The sequence below is a fragment of the Thalassophryne amazonica genome, chromosome 10 (genome assembly GCF_902500255.1).
Source record: "Thalassophryne amazonica chromosome 10, fThaAma1.1, whole genome shotgun sequence".
Lineage (NCBI taxonomy): Eukaryota > Metazoa > Chordata > Actinopteri > Batrachoidiformes > Batrachoididae > Thalassophryne > Thalassophryne amazonica.
In genome coordinates, this window is record NC_047112.1 from 10,000,213 (window position 1) to 10,027,694 (window position 27,482).

At 40.6% G+C, this 27,482-nt stretch overlaps 1 protein-coding gene across 2 annotated transcripts in view; it reads right to left on the bottom strand.

Moving 5' to 3' along the window:
• Positions 1-27,482, bottom strand: part of nos1apa (nitric oxide synthase 1 (neuronal) adaptor protein a) — a 284,458-nt gene that overhangs the window by 8,340 nt on the left and 248,636 nt on the right. For both annotated transcript variants that reach the window (XM_034179422.1, XM_034179421.1), the window contains exon 8: positions 25,467-25,628. In XM_034179422.1, coding sequence (XP_034035313.1) covers positions 25,467-25,628 — 162 coding nt within the window. The remainder of the gene's footprint in view (positions 1-25,466; positions 25,629-27,482) is intronic.

Genomic DNA, 27,482 nt, shown 5'->3' on the forward strand with positions numbered 1-27,482 from the left:
AATCATTCCACCCTGACAAAAGAGCAATTCAAAGACATCATTAAAAGCTCACAATTACCACGACATGATGAGTGTAAGCAAACGTCCAACCACACCTGTATCTGCATTATCCCAGTCCAACCAGATGGAAACATGGACTGGCCTTGGCTGGGGAAGTAACCAGCAATGGACTGGCTTCCTTTCCAGGGTAACAGACTCTCTTCCACTACTTACTAATGAAAATCTATACCAATGGGTCTCAGGGTCTACACTGGACTTACTTATATAATTGCAGATGATAAGTCATGCACCACACAGTAAATAATGGACATTCCCATGGACAACCAGTTTGATTTTTAGCACATGGCTTCATGTTCTACAGCCCCAGTCTTCATGCTGTGGCTGGGGCTACTTCAGCTGAATACTAAAGTCTCTGTTACACCCTTAATATTTAACCTATGAGGAGAAGGTGGAAAAATGGTGGCGGTACTCCACTCTGAACGCACACACAGTAAGCTCCTGAAGCAAATCTCCCCTTTTTACTTCAAAGTCCTCTCCAAATCGAATGTCTGAGGTTCCACCACCTGCCCCATTCAGCCACCTCCTATTAAAAACATATAATTGCTTTCTACGTTTTCAAAAGGGAAAAATAATTTGAAGGTTTCAAGTCACAGGAAAAGATAAGATAAGGCCCAGTGTGCTGAAGGACCTCCACTTATTAACGGTTTTCTGGCAGAAAAGGCAGGCACGGCGCTCAATAGTATGATGAACATAAAGAAGGAGAAAAAAGAAATGACTATTTTACAAATTTGAGCAAAGCTGCCACCCAGCAGCATCTGGCCGTATCAAAGGATAATGAGAATATTATTATTCAGTCATCCCCACGTAGAAGACTCCAACTTAACCATAGCTTCTTCCTCCTAGATGCATTTTATTACAGTCTTGTCAGCAACACACGGAACATTTAAAGTTCTGTATACTTAACTGTTTCTGTGTGGACATATAATCAAAGTTCTTTCTTAAAAAAAAAAAAATCGAGTTGTTGTGAAACGCTCTCAAGAGCAGCACACTTTGTTTTTATGAATAATGCAGAACTCTTCACAGTCGTCTGGTGTTTCATTCCAGCTTTATTTATGTGATTCCTAGTTACTGTGGCAGCTAGGAGGCTTTTGACGACACATATCAATGGGGACATACAGGAAAGAACCTATCAAGGCCACCTGAAGCACCGCAGAACACTATATGACATGCTAAAATAACAGTAAAATAACAAACTTGGATATAAATATCATTTAAAGCACCTCATAAAGGTTTAATCCCCTTCAAACAGATGTTTAGATGAATTTCAAGTCTAGGCCTGTTGTTAACAGTTCAATTGTTAAAGCCGGTGTAAAGTGCACAGACTGTACGGGTGTTATCGTGTGCAGCTGCTACTTTATACAGAGCAGCAACAACTCACTCAATCAGCCTGGCTGAAGTGAACATAAATGGATATGTGTGGCAAATAACCATTGTTTTTGTTAGATCAACTTGAAAACTGTTGGCAATTCCTTTAAGGTCCTAATCCCAAGAAATGAAAAATGGAGTACCTCAGGGTTTTGTTTTAGGGCCTTTGTTTTTTTCACTTTAAGTATCACCTCTTGGAAAGATACAATGACGTTATGGGAATGCTTTTCACAGTTATGCTGATGATACTCAGCTTTACATGGCCATAATTTCAAGGTATCTGTCTCACACTGAATTTACGACATCGTCTAGCTTCAGTTAAAAGCTGAACATCATTTAATTTTGGACTATAAATTCAGAGAAGACTGGGATAATGGTTATTTACCTAAGGAGAGGTGTTACCAGTATTATCAGTTAACATTATCATTAGGTGGATATGTTATTCATCATTAGGGATGGAAATTGATGAGATTTTAAATTGATGTGATTATAAATTCTGATTATTGGTGAGGTTCTTTATTGGTTCCCTTATCAATTCCTGATCAATTTCCTGTGTGGACAAATGTCGAACTACACAGGTTTTCAGGGTCAATTCAGCTCTTTTTCTTGTGAGATACAAAGGCTTGGTGTCATAACATCAGACGTGATTATGACACATGCATTTTTGCAAGATTGAGAAAAATGTGGTGGCAGTAATAACTGGAATTGATAACATCTGAGGCTCTTGATTCCCCATTAATCATAATGAAAGAGCTCGAAATCTCAGGGTGATCATATTGTTATTTGACTTGCACAATGAGACTTATTCTGCTTGTATTCTGTCGATGGCTGTTGCAAAGAGATTCATTCATGTTTTTCTTTCACCTGGTATTGATTTTTGGAGTGTCTCACTCGTAATACAAGTCATCAGCTGGTTCAGAATGCTGCAGCTCAAGTTCTATCCAAGAGGGGAAAAAAACAACCACATTACTCTAATTTTATCTTCACTTCATTGGATTCCTAATCATATAAGGTCAAATTTTGAGGTTCTGCTGTTAATATAGAAAGTTCTATGTGGACAAGTCCCTTTGAATCTGGTACTTCTTATTGAGCTTTATGTACCTTCCCTTGCGCCGTGTTTTCTATCAGATTGCAGGCTTACACTGTGTTCCAAAGGTTAAAAAGAAGTCACCGAGGGGCTTTTGCTTACTGTGCTTGTTTTGAGACAGTCCTTGAGAATATCAAAATTGGGGGATGTTTAAACACGTTGGCAACAGTTTTCCTGAAATTTTCCAAACATTTTCTCTCAGGTGATACAAAGTAAATGACTTCTTTATGACATGTTAAAGAGTATTATTAACTCTTTACTTTTAGGTCATGAAGCCTTAACGAGCCAAACTGAAGGTTAAATGATATTTATTTCTGCTGAACCGCTGCAATATGAAATCCGGGCCGTGCAGAGTAACAAAGACTTATTTCAAGATTTCCACTTTTTTTATTCCTCTGTGCTTCATTCATCTTTCATTCCTCTCACCTCTCTTGTTTCGAACAGTGTACAGTCTCAGACAGAAGCACTCTTTTTTTTTTCCTTGTTTTTCCTCACCCATCCTTCAACACACTAATGAGACTCCACTGAGGCGAAGAGACAAAAGACAGATTCAAAATTCACAGCCTTCATCCCAAGGCCACAATAACTTCTCCTTCTCACCCACGTTTACTCACCATGTAGGAGAGGAAGGCAGTCACCTGCTTCCATTATCTTTCTATTTTGCCACAACAGAGGTGAGTCCACATAGTATTCCTGCCAGCTCCAGTCCGCAGAGCTCATTTGTAAGGACCGGCTCTGTGATAATGACTCTGGCGGTGTGATTTACAGCTAACAGGACCTCATCACGCGCTGCGCCAGATAAGGATTTGACTCGGACATCCCCAACCGACAGCGGTAATAGCACACCACTCACAGGTGGTTGCGTTCATACTCAGGCCTCGGGGGCCGAGTGTCACATTTATCCTAAAGGTGTCCTCGAAGAATGTCTCGCTGTGCTACTCAAGCAGACAAAATGACACCAAATGTTACTGCTGAGGAACAATAGGGATCAAATCCAGAAGAGGAAAATAACGCCTCCTTCTCAGCCAGAGACACAAGGTTAAATCTGGCTTCATTCTGTAAACTGACCAGATCTGGTTTCTATAGAAACCCAGCTCAGATAAAAATGTAAAACTGGAATGAAAAATTGATAAGATGAGCGAGGCGACAAGCCATAAATTATTCCAGCTGGACCTCCCTGGACATTCCGTTCGTCCGGTGTCTATTGGTCTGGCTTCATGCATTTTTATCACATTGTTTTTGAATCAAACAGTTTCAGGCTTATTCACCCACATTGTTGAATAAACGCAATATCGCCAACATTTCTGCTGCCACCTGAACTGGGTGTAAGTCCAGTCCAGTCCTCATGTATCCTCCTTGCACTTTTCCTGTTATGACATCATGGCACCGTTAAAATGTCCACAGAAAATCTCATGAGCAAAAAAAAAACAAAAAACAAAAAAACAAAAGGACTTTGATGGGGATCAGGACTTTGATGGACTTTGATGCAAAAGAGAGCAAAGGTGATTTTAATTCACTGGCACTCGCATATGAAGCATCTGATTTCTACATGGCTTACTAGGATTTTACTTTCGAGGATCATTCTGATGAATGCAACTTTTCATCAGCAACTGAAAATACGTTCTAGTTCTGGGGGATTCTGGTACGCTGCGTTTTGGCGTTACATACATAGAATGAATTGGAAATCCACTAAAGCAAAAATACAAATCACACCCTGGCACAGAGGAGCAGTTTGATATTATTACAAACTCCAACAGTAATACTGGATGAGCTCAAGCCTCCAAGTTAATAAAATCATGTAGAACTCCTCGCCTGGACTAGATAGAAATATATAATGTCATGTTTTAATTCATTGGTTCATTATTCTTGATCATCACCAGGGTTCCCCCAAAAGCTTATGGACTGATTTTAAAGCTGGGTGGAGGTTGAGATAGAAATTATTTACTGTTTTGTCAACAGCAAGTGACAATTAATTAAAATAAATGGACTGCATTTATATAGTACTTTTCCATCTGCATCAGATACTCAAAGTGCTTTACAATAATGCCTCACATTCACCCCGATGTGAGGATGCTGCCATGCAAGGTGCCCACTACACACTGGGAGCAACCAGGAGATTAAGAACCTTGCCCAAGGGCCCTTAGTGATTTTCCAGTCAGGCTGGGAACCGAGGATCTTCTGGTCTCAAGCCCAACAGCTTAACCACTAGACCATCACCTCCCCCATATTATTAATTACTATTTTTGTCACCTGACAATTTTTTTTGCTTGATACAAAGCTAGCGCAGCTCTTTGCATGAATAATCTTCACAAGAAGTCTGTTTGATATGACATAATCTCTGATTTCAGGGTTTGTTAACCTTCAAGCGACCAAGCTCTTTTAGTGACTAATACGACCAAGTGAGGTTTTTAATGACCCCGTTGACTTTATATTGGAATACTTCAAAATAAATGATTGTTTTAGGGTTCTTCATATTTATTTCACTTTCTAATATGTTTATCCATCATCCTTTTCATTCTCATTTTCATTCTCTGGGCATCAAGAATCAATGTCAAGGCTTGTGCAGCTGTAAATCTTACTATTCCAGTTCTGTTGGCCAGGCTTCCTTCAAAAACAGTAATTTAATACATTTAATCAGCTTATAAAGCACCAAATCACAACAAAAGCCGCCTCAAGACGCCTCAGACAGAACAATTCAACATAAAAATTAAAATAAATAAATAAAAATTAAAAAATTCAAATACATAATTAAAAACAGATGTAAAAGAATAAAACAGATAAAAATAAAAACTATTCATAAGAAAGAGAATAAAAATAGGTTTTAAATCTTGACTTAAAAATGTCCACGGACTCCGACTGACTCACAGTCACAGGAAGACTGTTCCACAGAGCAGGTGCACGATAAGAAAAACCTCTTTGACCCGCTGACTACTTCTTCACCCTGGGAACACAGAGAAGTCCCACATCCTGGGACCGCAAAGCCCGGGCCGGCATGTAGGGTTCCACCAGATTGGCCAGATATGACGGCGCCAGTAAAATATAATGATTAGAGTTGGCAAATCACAATGCCATCTGAGATGAGATGAGATATACTTTACTGGTCTCACAGTGGAGAAATTATGTTTACACTCCAATTACCTCAGACAGCAATTAGTCCGTTATCCGAATTGAGGCAAGTGGGTGAAGGTCTCGCAGCAACCCTGAGTCACGCCACCGTCAGCTTGGGGGGGGGAGACAACATTTAGCATGCAACATTAAGCTGCAGCAATATAATGTTGAAATCTCAGATCTTCCCAGGGCCATAAGTGACCCCGCACAACTTTGGATTAAACTTGCCACGCGGGCTGGACGATCCTTGCAAAATACTATGAACAAATATAATAGAACAGAATAGTCTTTATTGTCATTGTACGAAATGAAATTGGGGGTGCACCCATAGAGCTACTATACACCAAAAATAAACAAATAAATAAAAATAGAAAAAGGGTGCACAAAAATATATGCCCAGGGTGATACATGCTCCCACTCGGTTGCTTGAGGGTTAACATCCTGCCAACTACTCACAAGCACAATGCGCACTTGTCATTATTGTATGCGTCGCTTAAGGCTTAAAGCCTTTGAAACAATCCTTGTAAGCCTTAACTTTTACAGTCCGCTAACGCTACTGTATCCGAAATTCAATGGGAGCGGTGTGAGTTTGATAGGTGGGATTTTTGCCCCCGTTTGACCCACCCATGCGCAGATGCACTGCGCACTTCGCTTATACTTTCTGGATGTACGCTCTGTGTGAGTGTGTGTGTGTGTGTAATTGGCCCTTCTGTTTATAACTCTATAAGCCAAGTAATGTGAGTGGATAAGAGGAAAATTCTTCAACACACACTCAAACCAAGATTAAACTTTCTTTAGCTCCTTTATGCAGCTGTTCCCAGACAATCTAAACACAACATCTAATGTTTGTCCTCGTGAATAAAACACAAATCCAAGAGCTGAACTCTTTCTGAGGTTAGAAACAACAGCGTCTGATCAGTCGTCTTCCCAGTGCAAAGCGGCAACTGAAACCTTTCGCCTGAAAATAGCAGCCAGACAATGAACCAATTAAAAAGGTGTAACTCTTGCATTTCCCTGCAGTGGTCCCTTGATAGAAAACACACTGCCAGCTGAGGTGTCCTCCCTCTTATCTCTGTGTTTCCAAACTGACGGCGCTTCAAGCAAATTGAGATGGCTCATTAGGTTGCCTAATTTATTGCTTTCTTTGCGCCAGTCTTTCCCCACAAGCGTACCCAAGGACACTTTTCATCGAACTGTCACTCTTGACATTTTGCTGTTCACAGTCTTTGCTCCGCTCAGAGCTTTACGATGCTAAATTAATCTCCAACTAAATGAGTGTCACATCATCATTATATAATACTGTGAGCAACGTCTGTGCACGTGATGCAGTCCATGTAATATGGAGTTGCATCAGGAAGGGCATCTGGTGAAAAATTTGTGCCAAATCAACATGCAGATCCATATCAGATCTACTGTGGTGACCCTGAAAGAAAAGGGTGGAGCCCAAAGAACTCACTATTTTATGAGTGTAAGTTTTTTTTCTATATATGGAACTCACTTTGCAACACAGCATTTCCCTGGGGGCGAGTTTAACAATAGACAGGAACTCAGTGTAGCACATGTGCACACCACAGCGTGTGCTGTTAGCATAATGACTGCTAAATTCCACAAATAAGCAAGATGGACCAACAACATGTGTGGGACAACAAATTGGATGTTATTTGACATGGTTTGAACAGAATAAATCATCAGATGGACACAGATTGCAACATGAAGAAGGTAACAGTGGATTTCTGGAGGAAGCCCTGGGAACACCACAACCTGTGGCATCTAACATAATGACTGCTAAATTCCACAAATAAGCAAGATGGGCCAACAAACGCGCATTGGACAACATATTGGATGTTATTTGACATGGTTTGAACAGAATACATCATCAGATGGACACAGATTGCAACATGAAGGGAACAGTGGATTTTTGGAGGAAGCCATGGGAACACCACAACCTGTGGCATGTAACATAAGTACTGTTAAATTCCAAAAATAGGAGAGACAAGATGGGCAAAAACATACAAGATATTGGACAAGATATTGATGTTATTTCACGCGTTTTGACAAAAAAAGTCCAATGACATAGATTGCTGGCCCAAAGCATTTGAACAACTACAATAAAATCTAAGTCCTTTTGATTTTATGTCAGCAATTTAATTTAATTTGGGATTTTTGTGCAGGTGTTTATTCTTTTATTACTGGATGGGGTTTTTTGTGTTTAGTGCTTTGATTCCTGAGAAAGCCCTATATAAATAGCTATTATTATTGTTGTTGTTACTAGACAATGATTTTTGAGTAATCATATTGTACAATAAATATCCTAACACATTAGGAAACAACCCAAGTTTGATAGATTTAGCAAAATCATGCAACACGTTTAAGTGAGTGAACAAGAACACTGACTGTTGTAGTGTATTTAGAACCTAAAACCTCCACTGGTGCACTCATTCCAATGACGTCCTTATTTATTTAGACTGGTTTTAACTTGGTAACCACTCTTCATCTCCCTGGTGGAGACAGTTACATCAGCTACTACGGTGCAAGAGATTAAGGTCTGCCTGCAGCAGCATATCAATTTACATATGAAGTGACAGCAAAAAAACATATTGGTGCAAAGATAAGATATAAAGCTACAGCTGAGCCAAACACACAAGCTGATCTTTCATATACTTTAAGTTTGGCAGAAAACAAAAAAGAACATCATGAACAGAAAATAAATCCAGGTTCTTTGCACCGGAGCTGGGCATGAAATAAAAGGATAACATCTCGTACAATCAATAGTGTAGAAGGTGGAAGCTGAGGCTTTTTTTTTTTTTTTTAAGTATAGGATGTTATTTCAGAAAGGAGTGAGAAACAGCCGCTGTCCCACTGGTGGTGTGAGGACATTAGGGTTGTGACTTTACAGGCCTGGTTCCCGAGGATGTACTTTTCACACAGGATTACCATCATCGCAGTGCCTGCCCACGCCAGGTCCCTTTGATGTGGAAGTGTTTGAAACCTTTCCAGAACTGTTTGGTGTCTGTTTTTATCTCACTTTGGAGAGAAGACTGGTGGGAAATGATCATACTGCTGGTTGAGTGTTAAGGAAAACACTTTAAACATGCTGTCACTTGTAATGTGAGTCAGTCAGTAGGAGAGGAGCTCATGAACGGCGTGAGAACCAGGAACACCCAAACAAGTGTACCTGCACAAAGAATTTTGCACCACTTGGAGGCCCATCATGTATGCAAGGGTTCCGTTTAATGGTTTTAGTTTCTTGATTTTACCATACCCTCAGAAGTTCCCCTTTTAAGGTACTTTCTTTCAGCTCAATGCCCATGTGTTGCATATCAAAATGTTCAGAACAATGCCAGCTTTCTGAAACTGATACATATATTTGTATGTAATGCTGTTTAAAGATGCAAACTATAAATAGAAATGTGATGAAAAGTTGAGCAGGATGCAGGAAAGCATCATGAGGTTTTTAAGGGTTAGGGAGTGGTGACGTCAGCTGCGTGTGGGAGTCGTCACTTTCATTAAATGATAGAGTTGCACAAATATTATTTTATTTTTTTATGTATAAAATTTTAATTTTACATTTTGTAATTGTATGATTTTATATGTGTTTACTGTTAAGACAGTTTTTATGCTTATTTATTGGTGAATTTTAAATGTTTAGGGGGTGTGTGTGTGTGTGTGTGTGTGTGTGGGGTGTCTTTCTCTTACACAGACAAATGTGTGTTGACAGAGCAATAAAGTATCCTATTCTATTCTACTTTTACACTTTAAAAGGATTTACAAAGTTAAAGTGAAACCACATCTGGAATATACATCGGCCATGTACAATGTAACCCACAGACTGTAATCTTTTACCCAGACATCTGTCAATCCAGAGTATAGATTATTAATTTATGCAGTGGAGGCCTTAGTGTACGCGTGTTTACATGATAGGTTTTTGAAAGATCATATTATGGCGGTTGAGCGTGACCAGGTCCACCCATATAAAGAGTGTTAGCAGTTTCGATCTGGAAACAGAGGAGCTGTAGCCTTTTACCAGAATTCATCTTCATAGCTAAATTTCAAGACTGTTGAACATCATTCTTGAGCATTGCACATCTCAAGAGCTCTTCTGTTTCCGTTTCTCGTTTCTTCTGTTTGTGAAGAACTTCTTGTAACATTTGTAAAAGCCATGTAACTTTTAGAATGGCCTAAGCAGTGGGTCACCCCTCTGAGTCAGATCTGCTTGAGGTTTCTTCCTCATTATCACCAGAGGGAGTTTTTTTTTCTTACCACTGTGTGCTTGCTCAGGGGGTTGGTAAGGTTAGACTTTACTTGTGTGAAGTGCCTTGAGGCAGCATGAAACAAATAAAATAAACTGAAAATGAATCGACCTCCAACGAAGTTGGACGGAGGTTATATGATCACCTGTGTGTGTTTGTTTGTTCATTTGTTGGTTAGTTAACAGTCTCACGAGCACAGTTCTGCATCTATCATCATAAAATTTGGACATACGACGTCTGTCGATAAAGTATAGGTCCTTTTTATTTTTTTCAAAAACTATATGGATTTCATTTATATGTTTTTACGCATTTTATCCGGATATTCCACTGTTAAAGGAGATTTTTTTTAATGAAAGACGTGCGGACGGGTCCGCGCGTCAGGACGCAGCCGGTGCGGTGCGGCGGCACAGGAAAAACACCTCCGTGTTGATAACCATTTGTAAAATCCAGGCGGCTTTTGATGGCTTTCAGTGGAGTGAGTATATGAGAAATTGTTTAACAGCTGGACATGTTCCAACTTGTCCTTAAGGCTTCCAACAGAGGTGTTTTTCCTGTGGCGGAGCGTCACGGCGGCTGCGAGCTGACGCTGCAATCCGCCCGCACGTCTTTCATTAAAAAAATCTCCTTTAACAGTGGAATATCCGGATAAAATGCTGAAACCGACTTCTTCTGAAACTTCTCTGTTCTCTCACGACGTCCTGGATCAATAGAGCCTGAAATGTGGAGGTTTTAAGCTTGAAACAGGCTGACGACGGCGCCTGAGAGCGCTGCATGACGTCTCACACCGTGGGAAGTCCTTAAAGCGACAGTATCACCTCAAAATCTCTCATCAGCTGTTAAAATTTTTACCGAAAACCAGCTTAATTTTTTGAACCATGTCCACTTCGATGTGTCTCACAGGTTTAGAAAAAATTTTGATCAAACAAAGCGCCAGTCTCTCAGCAACTTCTCAGACAAAGGAATTCCGACGAGGGGCTGGACGACTCCTCCCACAAGGAGTGCTCACAGGTGAATGACGTCACCGACAGGCGTGGAAAAACTCACGCATGCGCACGAGTGTTCAAGCATGTCTGACGTAAAAACATATGAATGAAATCCATATAGTTTTTGAAAAAAATAAAAAGGACCTATACTTTATGGACAGCCCTCGTATGGTTCAGATAATTCTAGAACAGAGTGAGTTCATTTTTCAAGGTCATAGTTCAAGTTTCAAGGTCAAGGTCACGCAAAAAGTGAAAACTGCATAATCAGCCGTCACTTCAGAACTACTCACCATAGAAACTTCCAATTTGGCTTACTTTGTTCCTCTTAAAGACATGCTTTCTGATTGACCTTGGCCTTTGACCATGACCTTCAAAGTTTGGTCAAGGTAAAAGTTGACCCGAATAATTAATACTCTGTATTTAAATCTGTTGGGCTGAAGTGGTGTATTGGGTCCCAGAATACAGTGAGTTCACCTTTTAAGGTCATAGTTCAAATTTCAAAGTCAAGGTCACAGAAAACATGAAAAACACATAATCAGTTTAGATTTGACTTGAATTTCACCATTCCGAAGTGCCATTTTTGTCAACGTTTAGTTGGAATTTTCAAGTGGAACCACTTGCAAATCTCCACAGAAGCACCATCGAGAGCATCCTCTGCAGCAGCTGCACGGCAGAGGACAGAAAAGATCTGTCCTGCGTGGTGAAGACAGCACAGAGACTGTGTATGTTGACCACTTGCAGAGGAAAGCATGGGCCATCGGCAAGGAGAACAGCCAACTGGGATATTCCCTGGTTGTACTTCTGTCCTTGGGGAAGAGGTACCACACTACAAGGACATAGACTACCAGGCTAAGGAACAGCTTTTTCCCCAGAGCTGTAGCCTCCATCACTTCACCCCATCCCCCTCCCACAAACACAAAACAGACATTCAGTAACGGATATGAACATGAACATATGCAATAAATAATACAGCCTGTTTACATATCTAAAACTATCCTACCTCACCAGAAGTGCCACCACAATTTCATTGCAGAAATGCAATGGCAATAAACATTTATTCTATTCTCTTTCAGAAATGTCTGATCCAACTTGAATTTTATTATTTTGAAGTTCTAGTTCGATCAATGTTTATTTCTGTTGGCGGAGGTACTTGCGGAGGTACTTGCAGAGGTACTTGCGCACTCTGAGGGCAGCTCCAGCTTTGAGCGATTTAAAATGAGAAAATAATTTTATTTGTTAAATAATTCTACATATTGCAAGAATTTTTTCAGCTGTGGGGTTGGCAATTCCTGAAACTGTCACGCTCCTCCATGAAGACAGACTTTCAGCTAACACGTGAACATAACAGGAAACAAACATGAAAAAGCACATTAGCCAGGTGCAGCTAAGTGAAAATCATCGCCACTGTAATGCTACAGCAAGTGTTTTTGCCATAAAAAAAAAACCCTTGCATGTTGATGACCCAATGCATTCTGGGTCGGTAAGGAGAATGGGGCACTGCAGTCTTGTTTGAGGGCGAATGCTCACTCACTCACTTATCTTCAACCGCTCAACCGCAACAGCTCCAGCAGGGGACTCCAGACTTCCCTTTCCTGTGGCACATTGACCACATCTGACTGGGCGATCCTGAGGCATTCCCAGGCCAGTGTGGAGATATAATCTCTCCACCTAGTCCTGGGTCTTACCCGGGGTCTCCTCCCAGATGGACGTGCCTGGAACACCTCCCTTGGGAGGCGCCCAGGAGGCATCCTTACCAGATTCCCATACCACCTCAGCTGGCTCCTTTCAACGCGAAGGAGCAGCGACTCAACTTCGAGCCTCCCATGGATGACCGAACTTCTCACTCTATCTCTAAGGGAGACACCAGCCACCCTCCTGAGGAAGCCCATTTCAGCCGCTTGTACCTGCAAGCTAGTTCTTTCGGTCATGATCCAACACTCATGACCATAGGTGAGAGTAGGAACGAAGACTGACCAGTAGATTGAGAACTTTGCCTTTTGGCTCAGCTCCCTTTTCATCACAACAGTACAGTAGAGCGAATGCAATACCGCCCCTGCTGCGCCGATTCTCCAGCCAATCACGCTCCATCGTCCCCTCACTCGTGAACAAGACCCCGAGGTACTTGAACTCCTTCACTTGGGGCAAGGCCATATTCCCTACCCGGAATAGGCAATCCATCAGTTTCGTGCTGAGAACCATGGCCTCAGATTTAGAGGTGCTGATTCTCATCCCAGCCGCTTCACACTCGGCTGTGAACCGATCCAGTGAGTGTTGGAGGTCACCAGCCGATGAAGCCAACAGGACCACATCATCTACAAAAAGCAGTAATGAGACCCTGAGCCCACCAAACCGGAAACCCTCCTCCCCCGACTACGCCTCGATATCCTGTCCATGAATATCACAAACAGGATCGGTGACAAGGCACAGCCCTGGCCAAGGCAACCTCCACCGGAAACGAGTCTGACTTACTGCCGAACACTCAAACACAGCTCTTGCTTTGCGAGTACAGAGATTGGATGGCCCCGAGAAGGGACCCCCTCACTCCATACTCCTGCAGGGCTAGTGCTAAAGGGGTAAAATATGGCGCATATTAGGGATGTGAATCGTACAACAACTCACGATTCAATTTGATTCCGATTGTTGGGGTGATGATTTGATTCAGAATCGATTTTCCATTCAAACAGCTCTGAGAAATAGTTATATTACTTAAAAAATGTTTATGTTTAAGAAAATGCAGCTTTACAAGGTTAATCAAGTGATTCTAGATGTAAATTTACTTATCTGCTTTGCTCGTTCAGAGTTGGCTGGCAGTTTAGCGAAGCGCTGGTCAGTCGTCGGCAGATACTGCTGCGCCACTCCTTTTAGCTCTGGGTCGTAGTGTAGCATGTGGGCTTGCGGAGTTGAAGTGTTTCCGAAGTACCTGACTTTCATTTTGCAGATTTTGCACACTGCATAAGTCATGTCAAGCTCCTTCTTACGCAGCAAATAATAAAATCCAAAATGCACTCAAACATTTGACTTCAGTAAAGACGGTGCTGGCTGAATTAGCTCTTTGTCTGCCATGCTAAGCTACAGCTCACGAATGTTTGAAGCACGCCGGACCCTCCCCTTGCGGGGACGCTGTAGTATGGAAGCCGTGCAGAGCAGAGAGTAAGTAAGAAAATGTTTAAAAAAATGCTTTTTAAAAATCGATTCTTGGACATTTTGGTTCGATTCAGAATCGTAATAAATAAGAATCGCGATTCGGAGGTGAATCAATTTTTTCCGGCACCCCTAACGCATATGATGTAATTTCTCTACTTCCAGGGGAAAAAAAACCCCACAGCATTTTCAATGGGTTTTTGGGCAAATTACACTCAAACAAAGTGAAAATGCAAAGAAAAAGTAACGATGTGGTGGAAAGTGGACATGTGTTTATGAACGTGTCGAGGCGGTTTTGCAGGCGAGAGAACGCAGCTACTCTGGTTAGCTGTGTAGGCTAACACGTACCGACACAACATCTCCCATCTTCCTCGTCTTTTCTTCTTCACTAGGAACCAAAAAAAAAAAAAAAAAAAACTTTTTGTGACTGCTTCAGTGATTGCAGCTGAAAACAAAACAGTCGACCATTTATCCGTGTGAACTTATGCTGTGTATATATTGCACAACGGAGCACAGGTCCTCATAAGTGGTCAAATCCCACGATATCACGCAGGGTCCAAACGAGGCCTCGCTGTCCTAGAGGACAGAAAGTAAGAACGGAAACAAGAAAGGCTACAAATGTAAGAAGGCATGGAAGCAAAAGCTTCACACAGAGCTGACATAAAGAAACACATCCAGCTTCATTAAGCAGTGACGGAAGAGTGAACTTCACCAAATCAATGAGCGAGTTCCAGCGACTTCATTAAACATCTGTCCATGTCCACTCATGTTAAGTGAGACGTAATTAATGCTGACCACCTCACACATTTACCTCCTGCGACCTCTGCTCAGTGCAGAAACGTCTGACGTCAAGAGAATTTTTACACTCAGCCACAAGAACAAAAGTCTGTTTACCACCAGGGGTTGGTGAAGTTAGACTTTATTTGTGTGAAACGTCTTGAGGCAACTTTGTTGTGATTTGGCGCTATATAAATGAAAATAAATTGAAATAAAAAAAAAAAACAGTGAAAGAGAAACGCAAACCGCTTCATACTTTAATGCTTTTTTCTTGACCATCCAATGGGACAGCAGAAAGTAATGTTTATAGACTTTTTCACACCAATATATCAGCTGATCAGCTCAACAAACTGTTTTTGCTGAACCATATGTCTATAATTTCTTTAGGCTGCTCCTGCCTTTGCTCAGAGTCGCCACAGAGAGGCTGGTATGGATGTTGATTTGGCACGTTTGACATCAGATGTCCTTCCTGAAGCAACTCCAGATGTTCATGGGGAACCGGGCATGGATGGGACTGAACCGGGGATCATCTGCTTGGGGAGAAGCACACTTACTGTTTGCACTAGATGATGATTTTATTGAATATTTAAAATTTACATGTGGTACTTGTAGTGTTTTTGTTGTTGGCTTATGATTATTTATTAATTTTGGGACTCGTCTCATTATTATTTTATTACTGCTGGCTGATTATTTATTATGAAGGGACACATTTTAATGTTAATATTTTATTGCAATTATTTATTTTTTATGTATCATTTAATTTCATTGGATTTGTACAACTGTATTTTTTAAATGCATACAAGTTGGAAAAAGTTGATTAATTTACTGATTTTTTCTTTCTTTTTTTTTTTTTTTTTTTACAAATGCTTTATTGTTTTACCATTTTCAATGTATTTTGATTTGGTTGAACTCTGTAGCTGAAGATCACCAATCAGTTTTTAGATCATACCAAATCTGATATTTTTTTCTGCAAGGTACAGAAATTTTTCTGACAAATGCTTTTTTTTTCTTTAGTAATTTTGTCTTGTGTTTGGTTCTTGTGTTAAGGTAATAAAGCACACACACACGCACACACACCATACTTTTCTGTATATCTCATCTTTAATTTGGGATTTTTGCAAATTGTTGTACTGTACTTTTTATTACTAGCATTTATTCTTTCATTGTTAGAGTTTATTTGGTTTAGTGCTTTGATTCCTGGGAAAGACAGGTATAAATAGTCATTCTAATTATTATTATTCATAAAGAATGTGTGATTTTTTTATGGTATACAAGTTGCAGGACCTCCCAAACTATAAAAAAAGTGACTTAAACTCCGAAAAATACGGTACATCGCTCTCATATAACTTGTTTTCCAGCCGCCTTATTTGAAGCAAAACTTTCAAGGACATTTTCCTCTTTTTTTTTTGCAGCACGTTTTAAAGTAAGAAACCTGATTACAAATAAGCCTGAGGAGGAAAAAATAGTCAATGGAAGTTAATTGAGATGCAGCTGAGACACTAAGAGCTGGGACAGCTCTGAGGAGTTTAAACTGCTTGGGAAAACTTTAGAAAATAGCAAAGAACGGTCGGACAGAGCCACCTGAGGGTAGCGTTCATTCGTGTTAAATATGAAAATATTACGCAAGTAGTGAGTCCAACCAGGCTGAGGGGTTCCGGTGTGACAGCCGCCGGGTGAAGAGGTTTAATCGGGACCCTGGATCTCTGTGGGAGCACACAAGCTGCAGGATTCCTGCCCGGTCAGCTCAATGTGTTATTTCAAAGCCACCTTTTAAATCTTTGTTGAAGGTACAGAACCACTCATGGTGGAGCACAAACTAAAACCTGCAGCGGCATCAAACTGTCCAGGCAGCCAAAGGGCCGAAGCACCACTCAAAACGACAACGACCATCGCAAGTGCCACGGCCATGCAATCTAAAGTGGAAACTTGATGAACAAAGGGAAGCCGCAAAAGAGATAACGTGCCTGTTATTTTCCCCACATGGGAATTTGTGTTACAGCTGCAGAAGAACACTAAGACAGAAATGGACAAAAACTGTGTAGGATCAAAACATGAGAAATATAAGGTTCATCATCTGGATTCAAAACAACAGAAATACACAGACATATGTATGTTGTTACTGAAGAGTGTAATGTTGTGGAATAGTATCTGTTGGATGTTTGTCTCAGCCAAATTCTAATGGTACCTTCATGTGAGCCCTGTTTGCATCGGACTTTTTAACCTCTCTGTACGAACCACGGCTCAAGGTACCTTGACACTTGCACTGTCACACAATCTTCCATGCCAGAGAGGAAACTCTTTGTAAACCGCTGTAAACTGTGCGCGGCTGCATGCAAGTGCGCAAAGAAAATTTAGAAATGTTCAAAATCTTTGTCACGCATTAATTTTGTGAACTACACGTGAAAGTTGTGCAAAGAATTCAAGAACACTGAGTGCCACTGTGAGTCACTGCGTCTGAATGAGATGCTAAATCTATCATAAACACATTTTTAGAGATACTCATGAGAAGGAATGAAAATGCAACTGTTTTACCAAGCTATTACAATATAAATACGAGGTCTGTTAGAAAAGTATCTGACCTTTTTATTTTTATCAAAAACCTGATGGATTTGAATCATGTGTGCTTGCAAGAGCCAACCTTGAACCTTTTTGCGCATGCGTGATTTTTTCACGCCTGTCAATTGCTTCATTTGCTTGTAAGCAGCCTTTGTGTGCGGATGGGTGGAGTCTCTTGTCGTTTTTTCTTTGCAAGGAAATGGCGGAATGACTGGAGCAGCGCGACTGCATCAAATTTTGCCAGAAACTGGGCGACATCCAGGTGGAAACCATTCGAATTATTCAGACGGCTTTCGGTGACAATGCTATGGGCATCACACAGATTAAGGAGCGGTACAACCGGTTTAAAGACATCCGCACAACGGTGGAGAGCGAGCCGCACTCCAGTTGCTGAAATGCTGAAATGACCAGATCATTTCCAAAGTGTGGTGATGCGAGATCGTTCCAGCTCTTCCACCATTCAATCAATCAATCAATCAATTTTTTTTTATATAGCGCCAAATCACAACAAACAGTTGCCCCAAGGCGCTTTATATTGTAAGGCAAGGCCATACAATAATTATGTAAAACCCCAACAGTCAAAACGACCCCCTGTGAGCAAGCACTTGGCTACAGTGGGAAGGAAAAACTCCCTTTTAACAGGAAGAAACCTCCAGCAGAACCAGGCTCAGGGAGGGGCAGTCTTCTGCTGGGACTGGTTGGGGCTGAGGGAGAGAACCAGCAAAAAGACATGCTGTGGAGGGGAGCAGAGATCGATCACTAATGATTAAATGCAGAGTGGTGCATACAGAGCAAAAAGAGAAAGAAACAGTGCATCATGGGAACCCCCCAGCAGTCTACGTCTATAGCAGCATAACTAAGGGATGGTTCAGGGTCACCTGATCCAGCCCTAACTATAAGCTTTAGCAAAAAGGAAAGTTTTAAGCCTAATCTTAAAAGTAGAGAGGGTGTCTGTCTCCCTGATCTGAATTGGGAGCTGGTTCCACAGGAGAGGAGCCTGAAAGCTGAAGGCTCTGCCTCCCATTCTACTCTTACAAACCCTAGGAACTACAAGTAAGCCTGCAGTCTGAGAGCGAAGCGCTCTATTGGGGTGATATGGTACTACGAGGTCCCTAAGATAAGATGGGACCTGATTATTCAAAACCTTATAAGTAAGAAGAAGAATTTTAAATTCTATTCTAGAATTAACAGGAAGCCAATGAAGAGAGGCCAATATGGGTGAGATATGCTCTCTCCTTCCAGTCCCTGTCAGTACTCTAGCTGCAGCATTTTGAATTAACTGAAGGCTTTTTAGGGAACTTTTAGGACAACCTGATAATAATGAATTACAATAGTCCAGCCTAGAGGAAATAAATGCATGAATTAGTTTTTCAGCATCACTCTGAGACAAGACCTTTCTAATTTTAGAGATATTGCGTAAATGCAAAAAAGCAGTCCTACATATTTGTTTAATATGCGCTTTGAATGACATATCCTGATCAAAAATGACTCCAAGATTTCTCACAGTATTACTAGAGGTCAGGGTAATGCCATCCAGAGTAAGGATCTGGTTAGACACCATGTTTCTAAGATTTGTGGGGCCAAGTACAATAACTTCAGTTTTATCTGAGTTTAAAAGCAGGAAATTAGAGGTCATCCATGTCTTTATGTCTGTAAGACAATCCTGCAGTTTAGCTAATTGGTGTGTGTCCTCTGGCTTCATGGATAGATAAAGCTGGGTATCATCTGCGTAACAATGAAAATTTAAGCAATACCGTCTAATAATACTGCCTAAGGGAAGCATATATAAAGTGAATAAAATTGGTCCTAGCACAGAACCTTGTGGAACTCCATAATTAACTTTAGTCTGTGAAGAAGATTCCCCATTTACATGAACAAATTGTAATCTATTAGACAAATATGATTCAAACCACCGCAGCGCAGTGCCTTTAATACCTATGGCATGCTCTAATCTCTGTAATAAAATTTTATGGTCAACAGTATCAAAAGCAGCACTGAGGTCTAACAGAACAAGCACAGAGATGAGTCCACTGTCCGAGGCCATAAGAAGATCATTTGTAACCTTCACTAATGCTGTTTCTGTACTATGATGAATTCTAAAACCTGACTGAAACTCTTCAAATAGACCATTCCTCTGCAGATGATCAGTTAGCTGTTTTACAACTACCCTTTCAAGAATTTTTGAGAGAAAAGGAAGGTTGGAGATTGGCCTATAATTAGCTAAGATAGCTGGGTCAAGTGATGGCTTTTTAAGTAATGGTTTAATTACTGCCACCTTAAAAGCCTGTGGTACATAGCCAACTAACAAAGATAGATTGATCATATTTAAGATCGAAGCATTAAATAATGGTAGGGCTTCCTTGAGCAACCTGGTAGGAATGGGGTCTAATAAACATGTTGATGGTTTGGATGAAGTAACTAATGAAAATAACTCAGACAGAACAATCGGAGAGAAAGAGTCTAACCAAATACCGGCATCACTGAAAGCAGCCAAAGATAACGATACGTCTTTGGGATGGTTATGAGTAATTTTTTCTCTAATAGTTAAAATTTTGTTAGCAAAGAAAGTCATGAAGTCATTACTAGTTAAAGTTAATGGAATACTCAGCTCAATAGAGCTCTGACTCTTTGTCAGCCTGGCTACAGTGCTGAAAAGAAACCTGGGGTTGTTCTTATTTTCTTCAATTAGTGATGAGTAGAAAGATGTCCTAGCTTTACGGAGGGCTTTTTTATAGAGCAACAGACTCTTTTTCCAGGCTAAGTGAAGATCTTCTAAATTAGTGAGACGCCATTTCCTCTCCAACTTACGGGTTATCTGCTTTAAGCTACGAGTTTGTGAGTTATACCACGGAGTCAGACACTTCTGATTTAAAGCTCTCTTTTTCAGAGGAGCTACAGCATCCAAAGTTGTCTTCAATGAGGATGTAAAACTATTGACGAGATACTCTATCTCCCTTACAGAGTTTAGGTAGCTACTCTGCACTGTGTTATATGGCATTAGAGAACATAAAGAAGGAATCATATCCTTAAACCTAGTTACAGCGCTTTCTGAAAGACTTCTAGTGTAATGAAACTTATTCCCTACTGCTGGGTAGTCCATCAGAGTAAATGTAAATGTTATTAAGAAATGATCAGACAGAAGGGAGTTTTCAGGGAATACTGTTAAGTCTTCTATTTCCATACCATAAGTCAGAACAAGATCTAAGATATGATTAAAGTGGTGGGTGGACTCATTTACTTTTTGAGCAAAGCCAATAGAGTCTAATAATAGATTAAATGCAGTGTTGAGGCTGTCATTCTCAGCATCTGTGTGGATGTTAAAATCGCCCACTATAATTATCTTATCTGAGCTAAGCACTAAGTCAGACAAAAGGTCTGAAAATTCACAGAGAAACTCACAGTAACGACCAGGTGGACGATAGATAATAACAAATAAAACTGGTTTTTGGGACTTCCAATTTGGATGGACAAGACTAAGAGACAAGCTTTCAAATGAATTAAAGCTCTGTCTGGGTTTTTGATTAATTAATAAGCTGGAATGGAAGATTGCTGCTAATCCTCCGCCCCGGCCCGTGCTACGAGCATTCTGACAGTTAGTGTGACTCGGGGGTGTTGACTCATTTAAACTAACAAATTCATCCTGCTGTAACCAGGTTTCTGTTAGGCAGAATAAATCAATATGTTGATCAATTATTATATCATTTACCAACAGGGACTTAGAAGAGAGAGACCTAATGTTTAATAGACCACATTTAACTGTTTTAGTCTGTGGTGCAGTTGAAGGTGCTATATTATTTTTTCTTTTTGAATTTTTATGCTTAAATAGATTTTTGCTGGTTATTGGTAGTCTGGGAGCAGGCACTGTCTCTACGGGGATGGGGTAATGAGGGGATGGCAGGGGGAGAGAAGCTGCAGAGAGGTGTGTAAGACTACAACTCTGCTTCCTGGTCCCAACCCTGGATAGTCACGGTTTGGAGGATTTAAGAAAATTGGCCAGATTTCTAGAAATGAGAGCTGCTCCATCCAAAGTGGGATGGATGCCGTCTCTCCTAACAAGACCAGGTTTTCCCCAGAAGCTTTGCCAATTATCTATGAAGCCCACCTCATTTTTTTTTTTGGACACCACTCAGACAGCTAGCAATTCAAGGAGAACATGCGGCTAAACATGTCACTCCTGGTCCGATTGGGGAGGGGCCCAGAGAAAACTACAGAGTCCGACATTGTTTTTGCAAAGTTACACACCGATTTAATGTTAATTTTAGTGACCTCCGATTGGCGTAACCGGGTGTCATTACTGCCGACGTGAATTACAATCTTACCAAATTTACGCTTAGCCTTAGCCAGCAGTTTCAAATTTCCTTCAATGTCGCCTGCTCTGGCCCCCGGAAGACAATTGACTATGGTTGCTGGTGTCGCTAACTTCCATTCAGAAGATTCAGACGGCTTTCGGTGGCTTTTCAGTCGTGTGACTATCCGAGAAATTGTGGACGAGGTGGACATGTCACAACATGTCCTGTGAGACTTCAACACGAAGGCGCTGTTCCGCCATCGGCTTCGTGCCGATGAATTTCGCTGCAACTCTTTTCATGGCAAAATCTTCTGTCACAGTGGAATGTGCCGAAAAAGTGCTGATGTCCACCTCTTCCACAATTTCTCTGATAGTCACATGACGGTCCCACATCACCACAGCGTTCACTTTGGAAATGATCTGGTCATTTCTGCATGTTGATGGCCACCCGGAGCGCAGCTTGCTCTCCACCGTTGTGCGGATGTCTTTAAACCGGTTATACCGCTCCTTAATCTGTGTGATGCCCAGAGGATCGTCACCGAAAGCCGTCTGAATAATCCGAATGATTTCCACCTGGCTGTCGCCCAGTTTCTGGCAAAATTTGATGCAGTCGCGCTGCTCCAGTCGTTCCGCCATTTCCTTGCAAAGAAAAAACGACGAGAGACTCCACCCATTGTCACACAAAGGCTGCTTACAAGCAAATGACACAATCGACAGGCATGAAAACAATCACGCATGTGCACGAAGGTTCAAGGTTGGATCATGCAAGTACACGTGATTCAAATCCATCAAGTTTTTGAAAAAAATAAAAAGGTCGGATACTCTTCTAACAGACCTCGTATTACAAATAATTACCTTTTAGACAATTCCAAATGCGTTCTCCACGTCATGAAGCACAAGATAACAGCTGCAGCTGTAGAAAATTCCTCTGTGATTCCAGAGCAATTAGAGGTGGTTTCATCAGAGCAAATGATTAATCAGCTACGAAATCATTATTTTATATAACGCAGCATCCAGCGGAACACAGCGAGTCACAATGGCGCAACAAATTGTGCGGCAGTGCGGGGGTTAAATGCGTGCAAGTGTCAAGTGCCGTCAGACGAAAGATGATTTCAGAGGCATTCTTAATCCAGATCACGGTTCAGACCAAAAGAGGCGTTATTGATCCAGTTAAAATGGGACCACTGTTTGGTTTATTTACACTAAAACCATTTTTGTTTGCAATTCACACTATTGGATTAATCAAAATTTCAGCAAAGTCAGTTGGTTGTCTCACACTTTCTTAATCTGCCTCCAACACGTGTCATGGCTGTTTGGAATATATACACATTTTTCTGCTGGCAGTGACACTGTTTTTGCACAACACCCTTCATAACGAAAACGGAAAACTACATTTGCTGCCATAAATCACACTATTACAACAGCAACAACATGAAATGGAACATGCAGTGATTCAGGCTGGAATAAAAAGTCACTTGACAGGCTGACGCCTAACACACACCTGTCTCAAACAACAAAACAAAAACAGTTACCAGTACAGGCAGCTGCAGCCGGTGTTGCAGACCGAATGATTCGCTCCTAAAAAATGATCCATGTAGGGCTGCAACAAACGATTATTTGGATCATCGATGAATCTGATGGGGTTTTGACACGATTAATCGGATTAGCGGGGAATTTTTAAAAAATGTGCCAGGGAAACAATTTTTCTCTCCTTCCATCACTTTATTTAACAACAGAACATTATTTGAAAACTTAAAATGCTTGAAAATCAACAAATCGTCAAATGTCCCTTGGCTGTCGAAATATAAAATAATAATGAATAAAACAGTTTATAATAAAGAACAAAAATAATTATTTCAAATGGCATTGCTTTATCAAAGTGCTGAGTTGCCATAAAACAACATTAAAACATATGAATGTTATAAAATATATGGTGAAAAAAGAGGTATTTCTGTTGCTGCAAATGAGCAATTAGCATAACCAGTTAACCATAAAACCTAAATCAAAAACTGTAGCCTGATTCATTATATGTGCAACATTCTCTGAATAACTTGTAAACTATGTGGTCATTTCACAGTGACATGTGACTCATGTCTCTTTCTCTAAAATTGTATTGTAGCATTATGAGTTATTATTACATTATTATTGCTGCTATTATTATTAATATATAAATAAAAATAAATTAAAAAATATTATAATTTGTAATACATTTTACTCTTACGACAACAAACGCTGAGCCATTAATTATTATACAGAAAACAAATGCACAAACATGCTGAAATGCCAGCAGCTTAATGCTAACTTTAACATTCAAAACGCCATATACATGCTAACACGTTAGCATCGGCGTTAGCATAAAATACTGTACATCTATCAACTGTTTCAGAAGACCATAACAGGTCAGTTTAACATAAAAAAGGTAAATATTCCTCACAGACATATGTTCTTTAGGGTTTTAGTGGGGAAATTTAAGATAAAGCAAAATAAAACAAATGAAACCAGCTCGAAGCACTCCTTCATTGGTCCAAGATTCAAAGCAAAGCTCGGTTGATTATATGGAAGAAACGAAACATTTGCGGTAAAACGAAGTTATTTAGCAACTAATCGATGACTAAATTAGTTGACAACTATTTTAATAATCAATTTTAATGATTAACTCGATTAGTTGTTTCAGGTCTAGATCCATGACAAGGTAAAACCTCTTAAATCATTCTAAAGTCAGTTTTAATCAGAAACAAGGCCGTTTTAAGCAGAAATGAGTCGATACTCTGTGACGCTTTGAAATGACTGACGCGCAGTGAACGCATCAGCTAGCAGCTCGTGTAGCCGCGGTGCTCTGATCGCTTCCTTCGTCTTTTATGATGAAATAATGCTGAATTTATGTGGAAATAATTGTTGTACTAAAGCTTCAGATATCTGTCATTGAGATAGATGATGACTGGAGGCAGTTTGAACCAGAAACGAGGTGATAAACTGTGAACCGCGGCTGATGGCGCATGCACAGTGAAGGCAGGGTGGACCGATTTTTAGGGGGGACCTTTCAGTCGGCGACACGGGCTGCAGCTGCCTGTACTGGTAACTGTTTTTGCTTGTTCTTATGCTGCCATGATTAGAGCCTCTGTGCTGCCCTTTAGGCCTTTGTTTTCTAGCCACTGGTAGGTCTTCCTCCTGTTCCTTATCATAGTCTGTCTTTAGTTGCCTGAAGCATTGTTGTAGCAGCTGATCTCAGGGGGGTGGGGGGTGGGCATCTTTCTGATGTATTCATGGATGCTCCTCGTCTCATCCTGGATTGTGGCTCTGACAGTCACTAATCCTCGCCCTCACTCCTTGTATTGGTCAAAGAGCCTCAGGGTACTGCACTTTGGGTGGAAACCTCCGTGCATTGTGAGGAGTTTTCCTGTCTTGGCATCAGTGGCATCGATGTCCTCCTGTGGCCAACGTATTATCCCAGCTGAGTATCTGATGACTGGTAGGACGTAGGTATTAATGGCTTGGATCTTATTCCTACCATTGAGCTGGCTTCTCAGCACCTGTCTGACGGATCGGTGGTCTGCCATCCAGGACCCAAGGGAAACATGCAACACCAGCTCATGACCCAAAAAACTTGACTGGTATCATGTAGAAATTTGTTTTCACCATGAATTTATAGAGCAGAATTTTATACATTTTGAATGAGAAAAGTGTGAAATTCATACCCTGCAATTACTTTTATTACTTTTTAATATATCAACTACCAGTCAAAAGTTTGGACACACATTTCCCATTCCATTGAATGGGAAATCGGAAATGTGTGTGTGTGTGTGTGTGTGTGTGTGTGTGTGTGTGTGTGTGTGTGTGTATAAGACACAGACCTGTGCTACAGCCACTAGCGTCTGCTGTTGCTGCTGCTGAAGCTGCTGATGGAGGAGTTGGATCTGGTGGTGCACGGAGAGGGGTGCGCCTGGTGGAAGTGTGCCCGATGCAGGAAGCAACATCCTGGGACTGGAGAGCAGCAGGGAGGCCTCATCTGCAGCCTGACACCGAGCACAGAAAGAAAGACAGAAATCAGGCGGTGCTACAACGACAATGACAAGACGTCCGAGTCGAATTCTGTTCTATCAGTAATCAATAAGGCTGTCACGAGGGGTGGGCAATATGGGGTAAAATTAACATCGCGGTACTTTTCACTTTCTGGATGGTGACTGTGTTATATCACAGTATTACTGTTCTTGGACTATAAGAGCTCTTTAATAATGATCTTATATGAGTTTAACCTGAAAATCGTCTCTCAAAGTTAAAGCCTGGATGAAAAAAATCCGATGAATCAAAAACAATTGCACAGTTTGAAATGTTAAATCTATGGCTGTATTTAATTTAAATGAACATCCAGTGCAGCAGCCTGCTGGTTCACACAACACAATCACATTTTAACCATGTTTCCATGACTGTTAACTCATCATGTGACTTCATGTTTAAAATACTGCTACTGTTTAAAATAAGGGAGTCCTGTTATTATCACCTGAGAGGAACATTAGTATTTGACAGCTTAAAGATTCAAACTACTGTAAAAAGTCACTGCGTCTCCATAAAAGGTGTTAAAAACTGGAATAACTGTTCTGAGGAGGTGGCAGGAGGTGGTAAGATCAAATCAATTTTATTTATATAGCGCCAAATCACAACAAACAGTCGCCCCAAGGCGCTTTATATTGTAAGGCAATGTCATGGCCTGCACATAGTCCGGATCTTAATCCAATTGATAATCTTTGGTGGAAGTTGAAGAAAATGGTCCATGACAAGGCTCCAACCTGCAAAGCTGATCTGGCAACAGCAATCAGAGAAAGTTGGAGCCAGATTGATGAAGAGTACTGTTTGTCACTCATTAAGTCCATGCCTCAGAGACTGCAAGCTGTTATAAAAGCCAGAGGTGGTGCAACAAAATACTAGTGATGTGTTGGAGCGTTCTTTTGTTTTTCATGATTCCATAATTTTTTCCTCAGAATTGAGTGATTCCATATTTTTTTTCCCTCTGCTTGGTCTAAAAAAGTAACTGTTACTGACTGCCACAATTTTTTTTTCCTGATTTCTTATAGTGTTTCTTAAAGCCAGAAAGTTGCCATTTGAAATGACTTTAGTTTTGTGTCATGTCTGTGATCTGCTTTTTTTCTACAAAATTAAACAAATGAATGAACATCCTCCGAGGCTGGTGATTCCATAATTATTGCCAGGGGTTGTACAGAGCAAAAAGAGGTGAATAAAAATAAACACTGGGTGCATCATGGGAATCACAAGTCAGAATTTCAATACATCCACTTAGGAAATAATTCACAATATTAATACCAGCATTTTGGCATCAAAATCAATCCTATATCTTGAAAGTAACCCCCCACCTCTTGAATGTAACAAAGTATGGTCTATTTTCAATTATCTGGCTTTTCCGCTATGTGTAAAGTTTGTCTATGCTCTTCAAAAACTTTATAAACACAATTCTTTCATAAAGGTTTTATTTCAGTCACACTGTGTGAATAACAGACAGAACTTAGGAGGAGGCCATGCTCTTCAAAAACTTTAAAAACATAAACCACTGTCAAAGGTTTTATTTCAGTAACACTGTATGAATAACAGAACTTAGGAGGAGGCCATGCTCTTCAAAAACTTTAAAAACATAAACCACTGTCAAAGGTTTTATCAAATTCTTTAGCCTGAGATCTTGTTTTTGGCTTGGCCATGACACTTGATTTACTACAACTTGCCATGCTGTGACTTGAAATTACATGTGTAATTGCATGATCACTGTAATAATATCAGTACTTATGTAGCTTTTGTGACTTCTCTAAAACAAGTACTACCAAGTCAGGAGCATTATATATCATAAACTTGAATGTTGTGTT